Source organism: Athene cunicularia (assembly GCF_003259725.1).
Source record: "Athene cunicularia isolate RWA chromosome 8 unlocalized genomic scaffold, athCun1 chr8_part1, whole genome shotgun sequence".
In the NCBI taxonomy this organism is placed as follows: Eukaryota; Metazoa; Chordata; class Aves; order Strigiformes; family Strigidae; genus Athene; species Athene cunicularia.
The window spans coordinates 21,145,504-21,159,192 of NW_020799109.1; the positions used below are offsets into that span (position 1 = coordinate 21,145,504).

General features: G+C 37.8%; 1 protein-coding gene across 1 annotated transcript; it reads right to left on the bottom strand.

Annotated features, from left to right (window-relative positions):
• Positions 1 to 210: 210 nt before the first annotated feature.
• On the bottom strand, positions 211 to 13,677 carry SASS6 (SAS-6 centriolar assembly protein). Its single transcript, XM_026854049.1, has 17 exons — positions 13,599 to 13,677; positions 12,257 to 12,317; positions 10,412 to 10,491; positions 9,785 to 9,889; positions 8,692 to 8,863; positions 7,666 to 7,743; positions 6,584 to 6,703; positions 6,288 to 6,479; positions 5,906 to 6,100; positions 5,431 to 5,520; positions 5,165 to 5,344; positions 4,451 to 4,532; positions 3,928 to 4,037; positions 2,883 to 3,005; positions 2,482 to 2,570; positions 1,938 to 2,029; positions 211 to 1,835 (listed from the first exon to the last, which is right to left on the bottom strand). The coding sequence occupies exons 1-17, from the start codon at positions 13,664 to 13,666 to the stop codon at positions 1,750 to 1,752; spliced, it is 1,923 nt and encodes a 640-aa protein (XP_026709850.1). The 5' UTR covers positions 13,667 to 13,677; the 3' UTR covers positions 211 to 1,749.
• Positions 13,678 to 13,689: the final 12 nt, after the last annotated feature.

Below are 13,689 nucleotides of genomic sequence, written 5' to 3' on the forward strand. Positions count from 1 at the left end.
AGCAGGTGGGGAAAAAAGCACAGAGTAGAGGTGCAGTGCTCCTCAGTGTGTGTTAGGGGCATGCTCAGGCAGCCCCATCTAAGTCCCAGAGGTTTCAGCAGCCCAGGCTGGCTGCAGCAGGCAGCTGCTTTCCCATGAAACCCAACGTGTCCAGATCACAAGAGCCAGCCGCTGCTGCCTCCCTGTGCTGCGGGGTGGGTACTTTTCCCCAGCCACCACCCTTGTCTTGCTTTAGATTTGAATAGGACTGGGACATCTGGAAAGCTGCTGCATTTCAATCATCAGCTTCCTGTTTGACAGCAGATTCTGTGTACTTTGAGAGAAGCAGACAGAGTTCACATTAATTTACATCTACTAAAACTTAACTGTAAATAGTAGCATAAGCACAGACCTTTAGAAGGGGGTTGGTGCCACCAGGGGATTGTACGTGCACCACAGTGCTGGTCCCAGAGCATGGCCTTGCATGAGGAAAGGAAGACACTGGGAAGAAAACTCCAGAAAAAGGTAAGGTGAAGAAAACAGTACCCTTCTGGCACTTACTTCGTCTTGGGGTTTCAGTACAGGGGAGAGGGTGGTTTAGTACCCTTACAACATCACTTAGTCTTTGATAAAAACCATTTAATATTTCCATTGAAACTCACACATGCCCAAACAAGTGAATATACATTAATTACCATGGTGCTGATTTATAAACAAATGTACACATTTTGCACAGCAAAACAAACCACTTAACCAAGGTAAAAGGTCTGAAATATCTTTAACAGTAAAAGTCTGTAAATAGACTTTAAATTACTATTTTGTATGTTACAAATACTTCACCAAATCAAAGATGGCACAGAATGCTGTAGTTACACAATTCTAGCCTTTGAACCTGGGTAGTAAAACAGGCTGAATAGACTCAGTGTACCTAAGCTTGAGTGTCAAAATATCTTACATTTCTGTACACTCTTTCAGTTGTAAAGTATGATTAGTAAAAATAAAATAGCTTTTAGATGTTGTGATACTGTCAATTACCTGTTCAGATATTTCATCTTACAATGTTTTGCACACAGTGACCTGGGGAACGTAATACTGACAGATTCACAGAAAAGTTAGGGGAACCAAGAGGGAGAAATTCTAATTTTATACCTTCAGTGAAATAATTTCTTTAATTAGGTTATTTCTTAGTCTATGCACAATTCCAACAAGTTGGTTCCAAAATGCAAGTTTTTAAAATTAAAACTGTAAGGGAGGATTAGTGAGGCAAGTCATGCGAACTTATGAGCTTGACTATTACCAAAATTGACAGCATCACCCAACCCAGTTCTCCAGTGCTTTCTATCTGTATCATCCTTTCTCTGAAAGGAGTCAGGAAAAGCATTCAGAGAAATCTCTCTCAGGGAATGCTAGAGCACACTTCATCCACACACCTGTCAGTTCCTATAATAAAAGTCTGCACTTCGAGGGGGGTTTAGGAACACAACAGGGTCTCCAATATACCAAAAGAAAATTCTGCACAGCCTCAGCGACATCACTTACAGTCTTGTTCCCACCAAGGCTGAGGCTGCTTAAAGCTTTATCTTTACCGAATGGGCTCACATACACTGAAAGGCCACCCCAGTCAGTCAAGATGTCTTTCTCAAAGAAAACAGATTCAGACTTAGAAAATTACATCCATTCACACTGATACTTTACTAATACATTATTACAGGACATCCAAAAATCCCCCAGAAGGTTAAAAGAGGAATCTTACGTTAAGAACCCCGTCTACTATCCAGGAAAATAAGCGGAGGCCAGTGTTACTGCTGCTTTTGGTGACGGTTGGGCTTTTGTTGACATGTACGGTTTCAGATACTCTGTAGAATAGCAGAAACAAGACACTGTTCATAGAACCAGAACTACCCTTACCTTTTAAGCACATTTCAAATAAGGTCTTGTTTTAGTGTTTCCACACATACCTGAGTTAAGTGTATTTTGACTAAGCCCTTGTAAAGGAATGCTGTCATCTTTTTTCTTGAAATACTTTGATTCCAGCCCCAAATTATCACCACTAGAAATAAAAACGCAAATTAAAATGTAATACAAGTGCAGTTAGTTAGCAGCCTATTAACAAGAACTGTAGATACAGACTCAATTCAGAAAAATCTTAACCTGAAGTGGAACTACTGCTTTCCTATGAACTTTAGTTCTAGAGTGTTCTCAACTGACTCTTCACATGACAGCCTTAGATCTGCCACCAGAAGGGACAAGGAACTTCTGTTCCTTGGGACCAACTCCTGAAAGCATGGCTCTTCCTTTGTTATCAACTAACCATGCTTAGTGACCAATTAAGTCTGCCACAACTTAAAATTCATTAACATGTTGATGGGGAAAGGCAGAGCACAGAAGTAGCTTGGTACTGGAAATGTTTTGTTCAATTCCAGACACACATAGAAGACAAATGGCTTTATAAAAATAATAATTTAAACCCAACACACTAAAAATGCAATAGATAACACTTACTTCTCTTTGTTTGCTGGATGACTAGTTGCAGTCACAGTCTGAACTTCTGAACATCGATTCATTTTAGAGAGCTGTGGGTTAAACTGAATCTGCAGAAATGTAAGAGTTGGAGGTTAGAGAGCACTATGCCAGTCCAGCAGCCAGTGTATTCAGAGCAAACATCTCGGGGATTCATGTTTCTTTACCTTGCACAGCACTTCTGTGCAGCAAAGTACGCAGAAATAAGCAACCTAAGAACAAGCATTAGCTATTACTAATAGTGATTATGTTCAAGACAGTGAGTTTAAGAGCACTGGGAGGTACAGTCATTCTTCATGCATTCTGAGAAATATTCAAAACAATAAGCTTTGATATTTTATGCTATCATATTCTTAACCAAACAGAAAAGTCAAAATGCTTGCCTTTGGTACTGGACATTGTAAACTGACATTTTTGTTGTGTGCTGGTTCTAGAAAGTTCTGGAAGGCATAGAGAGGAGAAATGGGATGACTGATTCCTGAGCTGGGAAAGGATGGTCGGTCAGGCTGTAAGAGAAATAAGAATGCACCCATAAAGGAGGAAAACAATTCTTGAAGTAATTACAAGTTAAAAAATTAACAACTAACTGTAATTACAAAGCTAACACTCATTTCAGTCTTGCTGATGGGAAGAAAACATCACTTTTCCAAGATTCACATTCTTAAGGAAAACTTGTAACTTTTAAAAAGTTAGTAGCTAAGAGTGCTCAAATTGCCTCACGATAAACTCACAATAAGCTAGACTCCCTGTAACTGATTAATATATTACATGTATCTAGCTATAAATTGGAGACCTCTTCACATGAATATGCCCTTCCACTACTGAATAAGCAGCTCATCAATGGCAAGGTGCCGACAGGGACAACAAAGAACCAATAAGCGACAGTATTTAACAAAAACAGTAGGAAATGTTTCTTACGCAACAACACCAGGGTGCTATCAACACCCTGCCAGCTCCCAACATAAAACACAGCACCATGAGGGCTGCTATAGGGGAAAAACCAATTGCAGCTCAGCTAGACCCAGTACACCCTTATTTTCATGTTTCTAAATATCATTAATAAGGGTATTCAAATGGTACACTTTTTTTCAACCTATACAACCTTAGAACATAAAAATGCCTTCTCTTTTCCCTTCACCCTGCACTCCATCTTTTCCAAGCTAATTTTGCATTGTTTTGTGTATTTTAATGATTAAGAGCTTAGAAATTTCCACTTAGAAGGCCAGGGTATCAAGTAGCACTCAGCAGCATATTATGTTATTAAAACCCTAAACAAACCAAAAAAGCCATATCCACCCACAACCATACACCCAAAACTATATAGAAGATGAAAGCACCTTTACACACACACCCTCTCTCTTTTTAGGGCCATACATTTCAAGAAATAATGACTACATGATAACTGTGTAATTTATAGTTGTATCTTACCATGCCATGAGGTGAAAGGGCAGCCCGAACACCACCCTGAGGACTGGCTGAAGTCTCTGGCTTCTTTGCCATCTGAATTTCATTCAGCTGCTTGTTTAACCATGTGATTACTGCAGACAAGAAAAAGGTCAAGCTCACTTCCTACCTCTTTGAAGCTGTTTAAAACAGCAAGTAGCCCTTCGTCAAAAAAAAGTGACAGCTTGGGGGGCTATTTTTCCTCCTTAAGCATCACTAGAAGTCCCAGTCTCATGAAAGCCTTTTTGTTCAGCCTTCCTCCACCACTACATGCCATTCTGTTCCTTCTTCCAGTTAGCTCCTGCCCTGCACACTACCCCAGACACCAACTGCAAAGTCTCCTCTACCAGCAGCTCTAGGTTGTTGCACACCCACTGCAAACAGAGCTTATTTTTAATCACTGCTCTTTACAAAGAAACAACACAGGTAAAGCCTCCATTCATTTTCAGTAGCAGCTAGATCATTATGTCATTTTTACAGAGGGAGAAATTAAATTGTATAAACCTACCATTTTCATTGGTCTTCAGTAACTGCTTACTTTCTTCTAGTTTTTGTACTGTACTTTCTAGCTGTTCTTGTAGCTTGCAAACCTGCAATATTGCCATAACAACACCATCAGAAGCTAATACTGATGACAAACTGAAGAAAAAATATACTATAAATAAATAGAAAGGATCTATATGTTGTTGTTCTAAAATTATTTAGAGAAGTCTGAACTCAGTTTTTTTTACAAAGCAGTATGGTAATCCTTTTAAAATAAGTCCTATTCTTAGCTAGGGTCTCACCAAGATAACAGCCAGAAGTCTTTCTGACCTTAATTTTTCTGTGATTAAATCTCTTTAACTCTTAAGATTAAAACTCTTAAGCGGGGAAATATACTTAATGGAAGAAAAAGCTCACTCTGTTCCCGTTCTTGCTGCCTTCATCAACTTTCACATGACTATGCCCCCTAAAGCATGTTGATTCACCCACTATATTGCTTTGTGCTCTTAATACAATTTTAGTTTTCTTCCCTATGAATGGATGGCTCTTACAAAATCAGTTTATGTGAAAGAAAAAGTTGCTTACATGTTTGTTTAAACATGTTAACTAAGTAAAAGAGTACATTCTATTTCAGAGAAAGATTTAAGACCTTATTGCTGCAAATAAGAAAAAAAACAGAAAACCCAGCAAACTACATAAAACAGCATTTACAGGACAGAGGGTTAACCTATCACAATACCTCCTGCTCTTTCATTCGAAGAGATTGTCCCATTTCCTGCAATTCTCTCTGCTCTTTCTGAAGTCTCTCTTCTTTTTCTGCCAACAGTTTTTCCTGTTGAATTGTTACAGTATTTTTCAATTTTAATTTACTCATTAGAGTTTTCAAATCTCCTTGTAGCTTCTTGATAATTTCATTAGCCTATTAAAAGAATAATAAATCAGATATTCTCAAAAGAAACACAAAAATAAGGAAGGCATTTCATAAGGATAATGGCATGTTCAAACCTTAAGAAGTTCAGATGACAGCGACTTAATTGTTGTCTCTAATTTTTCAATATGACTTTGTTTTTTCTCTGTACTCTCTTCCAGTACCACCTTTAAAAGAATATTAAAATTATAATAAAGATACATGATAGACATGACTTACGATTTCAAGTAGAACCTCAATAAATTCTTTGCAAGCTAATCTTCACAAGAAATTCAGTCCTTGCTTTTCAGTCAAATTACACAGTATCTCAATTCATCCATTTTTTTGTTTATAAAAAGTATCTCTAACTTTACTCTGGTACCAAAATATTAAAACAGTAGCAACCTTTGCAAAACTGAATCCAGTATGCTTTTGATGCCACAATTTATAATCTTTAACTACATTTGAAAGCTTACTTGCTGTATTCATAAGAACTGGTCAGTTGCTAATCTATAGAGACTGCAATTAAGAAAGTTTTACAGAGGTTTAAAGTATTTTAAAATTGAAAGGAACCTTTTGTTCTTGTGTTGCATCCAATACTTCTTTTGTTCTAAGAACTAGCTGATCCTTATCTTTGATCTCTTGCTCCAGAACAGCAACCCGTGTCTGTAGCTGATTAATGAGTTTCTCTTTTTCATGACATTCAGCATCCAGAGTAGTGTTCTCTCGACGCAGTGACAGCACCTCCTGCTTTGCTCTTTGACATTCCTAGAACGTTAGAAAGGAATTTTATTTTATTTATGAAAACCTGTAATGGTAACTTAAACTGATATAGTAAGCATAATGTGGAATGAAGAGGAGTTGAACAAACTTAATACACTATATTTTCTATTACATGCACAGGCAGGCAGTGTTAATGCTCTACAAATTGGTTACAGAAATGAATAAACCATACATCTTCTATTCCAGAAAGCTTTGCTTTCAGTTCTCTGACTGTGGAATCTCCTTTGTATCTCCTTTCTGTCAGATCTTTATTGATGACCTCAAGTTCCGAGAGTCTGTTCTGCAACTGTTGAATACTTTTCTGATGCAAATTTTCTAATTCCTTTTTCTGTTGTTCATGCTGTTGTTGGTACTGAGCTTGTGCCTACAAGAAAAATGGACACAAAGTAGTTATTCAATTAATCTGAAAATTAAGCCAAGAAACTACTCACATATAAGAATATTGCTAATTTTTGTCTATTGTCATACCTGGAGAGCTCTTTCCTTTTCACTTGTCAGCTCCTGTGTGTGTTTGTTATTTAGAGCTGTAGTGTATGATGTCCATTCATTTTTCAGTTTGTCTAGCTCTCGGCTCTTCTCTGACAAGCTCTGTTTGACAAAGCATAGAGGATTTTAAAAATGTAAGCATTTTACTCAATTCTGAATGATTCTTTACTGTTACTTCTTAAAAAGGACATGGAATTGTTGAAAAAAGTCCAAATTTCAGCACCAGAATACTGTTCATTCTGTAAACAGGAAAGTAAGGCACTGAAAAGCTAAAGAGCACCTTTCTGCACTGGATAAAAACATCTTCATTTCCAATTGTATTTTCTTCTGATCACTATTTAAGAGTGAAAAAAACAGTCTGCTGATGTTCCCTAGCCTTTTAAACACAAAGTGCTCTATTGAGGGGAAGTTCTTCAGCAAAAGTTTCCTCTTTTTGATTTCTAATTTTGCACTGCAATTCAGCAAACACATTCCAGTAACCCCAGCTGAAATTAAAAAGGTGAGGTAAACAAGTATTCCATTCCAAAAAAACTCCATAATTGTAGTTTTTATAGAATTTTTCTTTTCATGGTAGTCAAAAAAGTCACCTTGATAATGCTAGAACTTGACCCAAATCATCACCTTGAAACAGAAATGTGAAGTTATTACTGGGCTGACTGCAAAAAAAAAAAAATCAAAAAGTAGTAGAGTAACATGAAGTTCAAGACTTTATCAGTTTCACAATTTTTCCAAATATAAGGATTTACAACCATTTATGGACTATGTAGAGTATATTTATCTTGACACTACCCCATATAATTTGTGTGTGCATATACAAACCAACCTCTGTACAATATCAAGTAAAATTCTGATTTAGTATTGTGAGAACTAAATTTTATTCTTCAGTTGCATGCTTTACTCATTCTTAAGAAAAGCTACACTAAACTACTATTCTTCTTTTCACTCACTCCCAAGTCAATTATCTTGGCTAGGCAGTGCCTAAACGACCAATTCACAAGAAGGTAAATTTTCCACAGATTGAAAAAAGTGCAACTTACACCCAGAAAGTTAAAAATTTACATTACCTGTTGAGTGTAGCTCAGTTGTCTGGTAAGATCCTCTTCAGTTTTTCTAAGCTTTTCTTCCAACATCATTTTGTCTTCCTATGTACAAATTGACATTAAGTCAAGCCTTAGCCCCCAAAATACAAGCAGTATTTAGCTTCCATTTTATCAGTATACCTTGTCTAAGCAACCACATACCCATTATATTTGTGGACAAAATAATCTTATTTAATAAACTTCTTATTGAATAAAAAATTAATGAAGTTAAAAGAAAAGGCATTAGCTCACAAGGAAAAAACTGAAATAAATTCTTACCAAGTTTCTATGAGGAAACAGTATCTTAACATAGAGACTTTTACAAAGAAGTTGCATGAAAAACAAACCAACTGAAATACTGTAAATTTATGTTATTAAAATAGCTTATTAGGTGGCTATAAACACGACAGCACCCTAGGAGTCACACCAATCCCATGAAACCGAAACAAACAAAGGTCAAACTACGAGACCATTATTTTCTCACTAAATAAATGCTGCTACCAACTGCATCAACATTATGACTTTTATTTGCTATTTATAGCTGCTACCCCTTGAAGTCCATAAAGCCTTACAATCATATTTACACACATCCTTTCCTAAACCCAACTGCCAAACAAAGGGATTGAAAGTTTACAGTATTTTACTCTTGCAGATGATTGGGCCATCAGCACAAGGCTTCACATGAAGCACCAGACACTGAAGCATTCAGAAGCATTCAACAGCTGCGTACTACATGTGCTGCATGTATAAAACACCTGATCTTCTGTCAGTTCAAATTATAGCGCTTGGCTGAATATACATGGTAATATTTTTATTGCTAAAGCAACAGTAACAATTTAGTTTTGTAACACGCACCCAAATAACGGCATGCAATGACATATCCGAGCTAAAACAAAAAATAAACCAGAGCATACAATTTGGTACATACTTTTGAAGTATTAAGACTGAAAAAAAGCTTAAGTACACATTGCATCAAGGCCTAGTTGCAGCTATGACAAGCCTTCATTTTACCTTAAGGCATTTCAAACAGCTGGCTAAAAACTTCTTTATTTCTGCATCATTTCCTGGTAGGAATTTTAGAGAGAGGTGGGTAAGATGTTTAAAAGGGTTGGTCTCCACTACATTTAAGGAGACAGGTGTGTGATCTAGAACAGATGCTGAAGAAACTAACTGCAGCAAAAACCTAGGGAAGATCAAAAATAATCAAGTGTTTAGCATACTTCTTTCCCTGAAACTACCTGTAGATCCCACAAGCTATTTTCAAATAAATATTTTCACATGTGCAATAAAAGGCTGTCCAGTTTTCATTTGAAAAAGAACTATGAAATTCAGTCCCTAGTTAATACTACAAACAAATATCAACCAAAATGCTTGTACCTTACAATAAATGTACAAATCTAAACAGCTTGTTTCTTTGTAAAATTTTCAGAAGCCTGTATTTTGACTTACAAGTCAAAAACGAAGTAAGACCTTTGTAACCAAATTCAAAAGAAAAAAAGATTCCTGACTTTTAGGTATCCTACAGTCTAGTAAAATTCATAGCTCACAGAACATACTTCAGGAAATGGCCTGACTACTGGTGTGGAGTTAGGTACTCTGGACAGGGCTTTCCTGTACCCACACAAACAAAAACAACATCTGAAAAGGCCACTACAGGGAAGAGCATATCTCAGGTCTTCCCCCTCACATCTTAATATCTGAACACTGAAATGAAAGAAAAAAAAAATCCTTGTCAGAATGCCTTATAAATTTGCTTTCTCCTCTGAAATGGATTTACATCTCAGTCCATCAAATTCAGATTAGGTCTCCAGTATTACTGCTAAAAAAAAAAAAAAGGGCCAGTGCTGCATCCTTCCACATCTGCTAGCCTGTGAAGCTTGCCAGCTTCAACTCGGATGAAGAGACTATTACTAGACATAAATTCCACTGCTCAGTCCTCCAGAGAAAGGTTTTGTCAGTAACATCCCCCCAATTGATATTCAGATGCATCCAGAAGGTTAAACTATCCTTGTTCTACTGACTCCTCTCAGTCTGAGTGGCTGACAAGTATTTTAAGAACTCACAACTTACACACAGAGTTAGATAGCACTCATTTATTACCTACCTTGGGATATCTTTGTTCTGTTCCTGAATGCATTGCTGAAGCAGATCTATAAATTTTTGTGGGAAAGCAGAGAAGTCTACCAAGAGACCTTGCTGGGATTTTAAACTACATAAACAGATTGGAAAAAAAATAATTAAGGATACACAGAGGTGTAATTTATTTCCTATACAATATTTTGTTTACACTAGTAGAAAGAACTAATTCTGATCACGTCATTAAAGTTTGCTAGCACCTTTTTTTCAATCCTGAACAAGAAGAAACGTGATCATGTCCTGGATAATAACCACCAGAAGATATTTATGATTTCAAGAGTTCTTGAAAATTGGCTGCACTAATTAACAACAAATGTGCTCCTTTGAGTAGATGCCTTCCTTACAGCACAGAGTGGTACAGTTATTGGATAGGAGGGGCACATAGAAGAAGCAAAGGGCAATAAGGGGAGACTCAACCATTATCAAGACTTTATCTGGCTATTTATTTAATTGCACACCTTCACCAGTAATGGAGCAAACTCAGAGACAAACATTCAACACTGTATGCACGAAGCCATACCTTATATAACAAAACACTACTTCTGCGTGTCTGTTCTACAAACACTTTTGCCTTTTGAGCCACACATTCCCTTACCTTTGAAAATCTTCCTCAGATATGACAAGGTTATAAAGGAAGAAAGGATCAGTATCATCAGTCAATCGAACAGCTAAATCCTGAAAAGACAGATATTTAACTGACTAAAAATAAATCCACCCTGTATGACTATTTAAATATTGTAAACCAATATTATAAACAGTATTTAATGTTTCTACTGTTGTGGCAACTAATTCAGAGGGTGAAAAACATTAACGTTTAACACAACTTCAATTACTACTGTGGGAAAACAGGGAAAACTATTTCTCACAAAAATAAACCAAGTAAAAACATTCAACTTTGAGCAGCAAAGGTTTCAATATTCAGTGTGTCTTCACCATTTTACAGAAAGAAAACTATCTGGTATTTTTCCCCTCATGAAACACTGTAGAACTAGCAGTCCACTGTAATGGATCATAAACACATCATTCCCATAACTGGAAGTTTTTCAGAACATACTGCTCCTAAAAGTTTAAAAAACCACCTTCTAAACTATTTGAATATAGAGATTTGCAAAGCAAACCTAAACCAGATACAGCGGAAGTCCAGTAAGCTCATAAGCAAAAGTGTGGCATTATGCTGCTTAGCTTTTAAAAATAAACTCACTTGTTCACTGGAGGCCTACACAGTGTTTTGGATTAGTCTTTCATTACAAGGCTGGGGTTATGCAAAGCACCTGCTATGTTAGGCCCAGGCACCTGCTCTCTATAAGGAAGCTCAAACCTGTGTGAAGAATATAATATTCTCTAGCAGAGGAAAGAAAGGAAGCAGAAACCTGACAGCTCTTCCAACATAGCTGAAGTGTGACATGGCACACATACATAATCAGAACTGAAATAAGTTTCAGTAATTCCGATACCAGTAACGCTAACAAAACTCTCAGCTGGAGATGTATAAATATATAAACATGGACAGCCAGCTTATGTTAAATTAAAGCCACCCCAAACCAGCTAGGGAAGGTTGATGAATAGCATAAGAACTCCTGCTTGGTTTGATGCCTCATTAACTGATCCAGGCATCTGAAGTTATCTTTTTAGACTGATCTGTCACTGATGTGCCCAACTGGATTTCCAGGCTCATGCTGACACAGGCTGCAAATTGGTACACAATTCTTAACCGAATTGCTTCTTCACACTTAATTATTATCATTATCATAGTTAGCAGAATCTTACCAAAAATGTTGTACTCCCTTACAAACAGATCTTTACTCGGTAACACTACAACCAACTAAGGACAAATTTTAACATCGTGGTAGGTGGATGCACCGTTTAGTAACAAATTATACATAAAACAAAAAAAGATTTTATAACCTCCAATAGTAATTTCATTGCTATCTTTCCTAAGATTTTTTTTTTTACTGCAAATTTAGTACAATATTTCCTTCCTACTCCCACTGGATAAATTCCAAACATTCAAAGACTAACACACTTATTAACAAAAAGCAAAATGTTACATCCACATACAAGTTGACATTTTTGCTAGTTAAAATGAGGACTTTGCAAAACAACTGCTGCTCTGCATTCTTAAAGAAGCGTTGAGTATTTTTAAAAGTGAGACTGCTCTTTAACTCGGGTTCACACAATAGTCTCCAAATAGTTTTAATTTGCAAGCAATTACTAACACCCATGAAGACCCAAAGTAAAAGAGAGGACTAAAAAAGTCTAGGAAAAAAACACCATTACCAAGCTAACAAAATTACTCAAGAAATTATATCAAAAATAAAATAGGGTCAAGTGACACACATGCCAAAATCCTATTTTGCTTTTCATTTCCCTATTTTTCCTCTTATACAATGAAATTTGGATAATACTTAAGGAATTATACAAATATAACTAATGCACAAACCTTTTTATGAACAGGATTAGAAATTGACAGTAGTTCAATATTCACTCGAACATTCAATCTCCTGTATACAAAAAGATGAAACTTAGAAACGAATTAAGAAAACATTCTCCAAATAACATGTGTTCATAGCCACATTACAGGAACCAGACGACATTTAAAAAAAAAAATTTAGGCAGATATATTAAGTTCACATTGATCACTACTACTAAGATGCCTGAAAGCCCCACACCTTCAAGTACCATTACAGCTCCGCAGTCAGCTCAAGTTTTTTCTTGTTTGTTATCCACCAAACTTCACATAGCAAGGCAAAAGTTTTGAAACTTTGTCCAGAAACTAGAACCTTTGTAAAAGCCTGCTGAAATTTTATTAACGATTGCTGAAACTTTTGATAATCATTTATACAGTGCTATGTTGTCTTCATTTACTTCTCACAGAGTAATATGAGAAGTTATTTGCATGACAAAATACACCCACAAATACCTTTCTGTGCCTTCTAAAACCGGCAAGACAAGAGCTCTAACGCCTGCACCCACTCTCTAATCCAGATAGAGCCTGTATTACTGACATTCGCTGTATTGTGAAGAGCCACTTGCCATAAACCATTCCTGGGCTCTCCCAAACACCAGTGCTAAGGCATGCACATACGTACGCGAGGGCGCCTAAATCGACTTATCCCTAGGTAGAAACCGGTCGGGACGGACGTGTGGGATCGCGCAAGCCATAGGGGCAGTAATGAGGGAGCCAAAGAGCTCCCGGAGGCCGCGGTAAGGTCGGCTTCAGACTGCGAGAAGGGGGAGGAAGAGGAGGCGGGCCTGCCCTCAGGGCAACCGCTGCGGCCTGGGAGACGCGCAAACACCAACCGGGCCTACAGCGTTGCAAGAGCCCGCGCGGAAATCCTCGCCCTCATGTCGCCTGCAGGGGAGACGAATTTGCCCTCGTATCCCTAAAATGTCTCTGTAAGGCCATTGCGTGTTTTCTCCACTACCACTAACCCCTCCGTCCCCTCTCCCCTAGCAAGGCACCCACAGCAGCCACCACAGCCCTCGCTGACTACCTCCAGCTTTACTACGACCAAGTCCCCTTCCTTCTAGCCCGGAGAATAAGCATCCCATATGCATCCCCAAAGTGAGAACAACGGAGGTGAGAACAACGGAGGTAAGAACAACTCAGCTCAGCGCTCGCACTACGCGCACGGCCCCGCCTCTCGGCCCGCAGCTGTTAGGGCACAGGGCTAAAATAAAAAAGACGACGAAAAAGCCTGTCGCTCAGCAGATCTTCTCCTAAAGGATGCAACAAAGCTTCCACACAGCTGACGAAGGAAAAACTCAAGCCAGCCCCTCACCTCTCCTCGCAGCCCTGGCACCTCACTTGCACACACACCGGCTGGTTGAACATGCTCTCCGCCGCCATCTTGCGCTTCGAGTTTGGCGCCC

Coding starts and splice junctions, on each gene's coding strand:
- SASS6 (XM_026854049.1), bottom strand. CDS start 13,666: ATGGCGGCGGAGAGCATGTTCAACCAGCCGGTGTGTGTGCAAGTGAGG. Junction 6,101..6,287: donor AGCTTTCTGGAATAGAAGAT/GTATGGTTTATT, acceptor CTAACGTTCTAG/GAATGTCAAAGAGCAAAGCA. Junction 3,006..3,927: donor CCCTTTCACCTCATGGCATG/GTAAGATACAAC, acceptor TTTCTCTTACAG/CCTGACCGACCATCCTTTCC.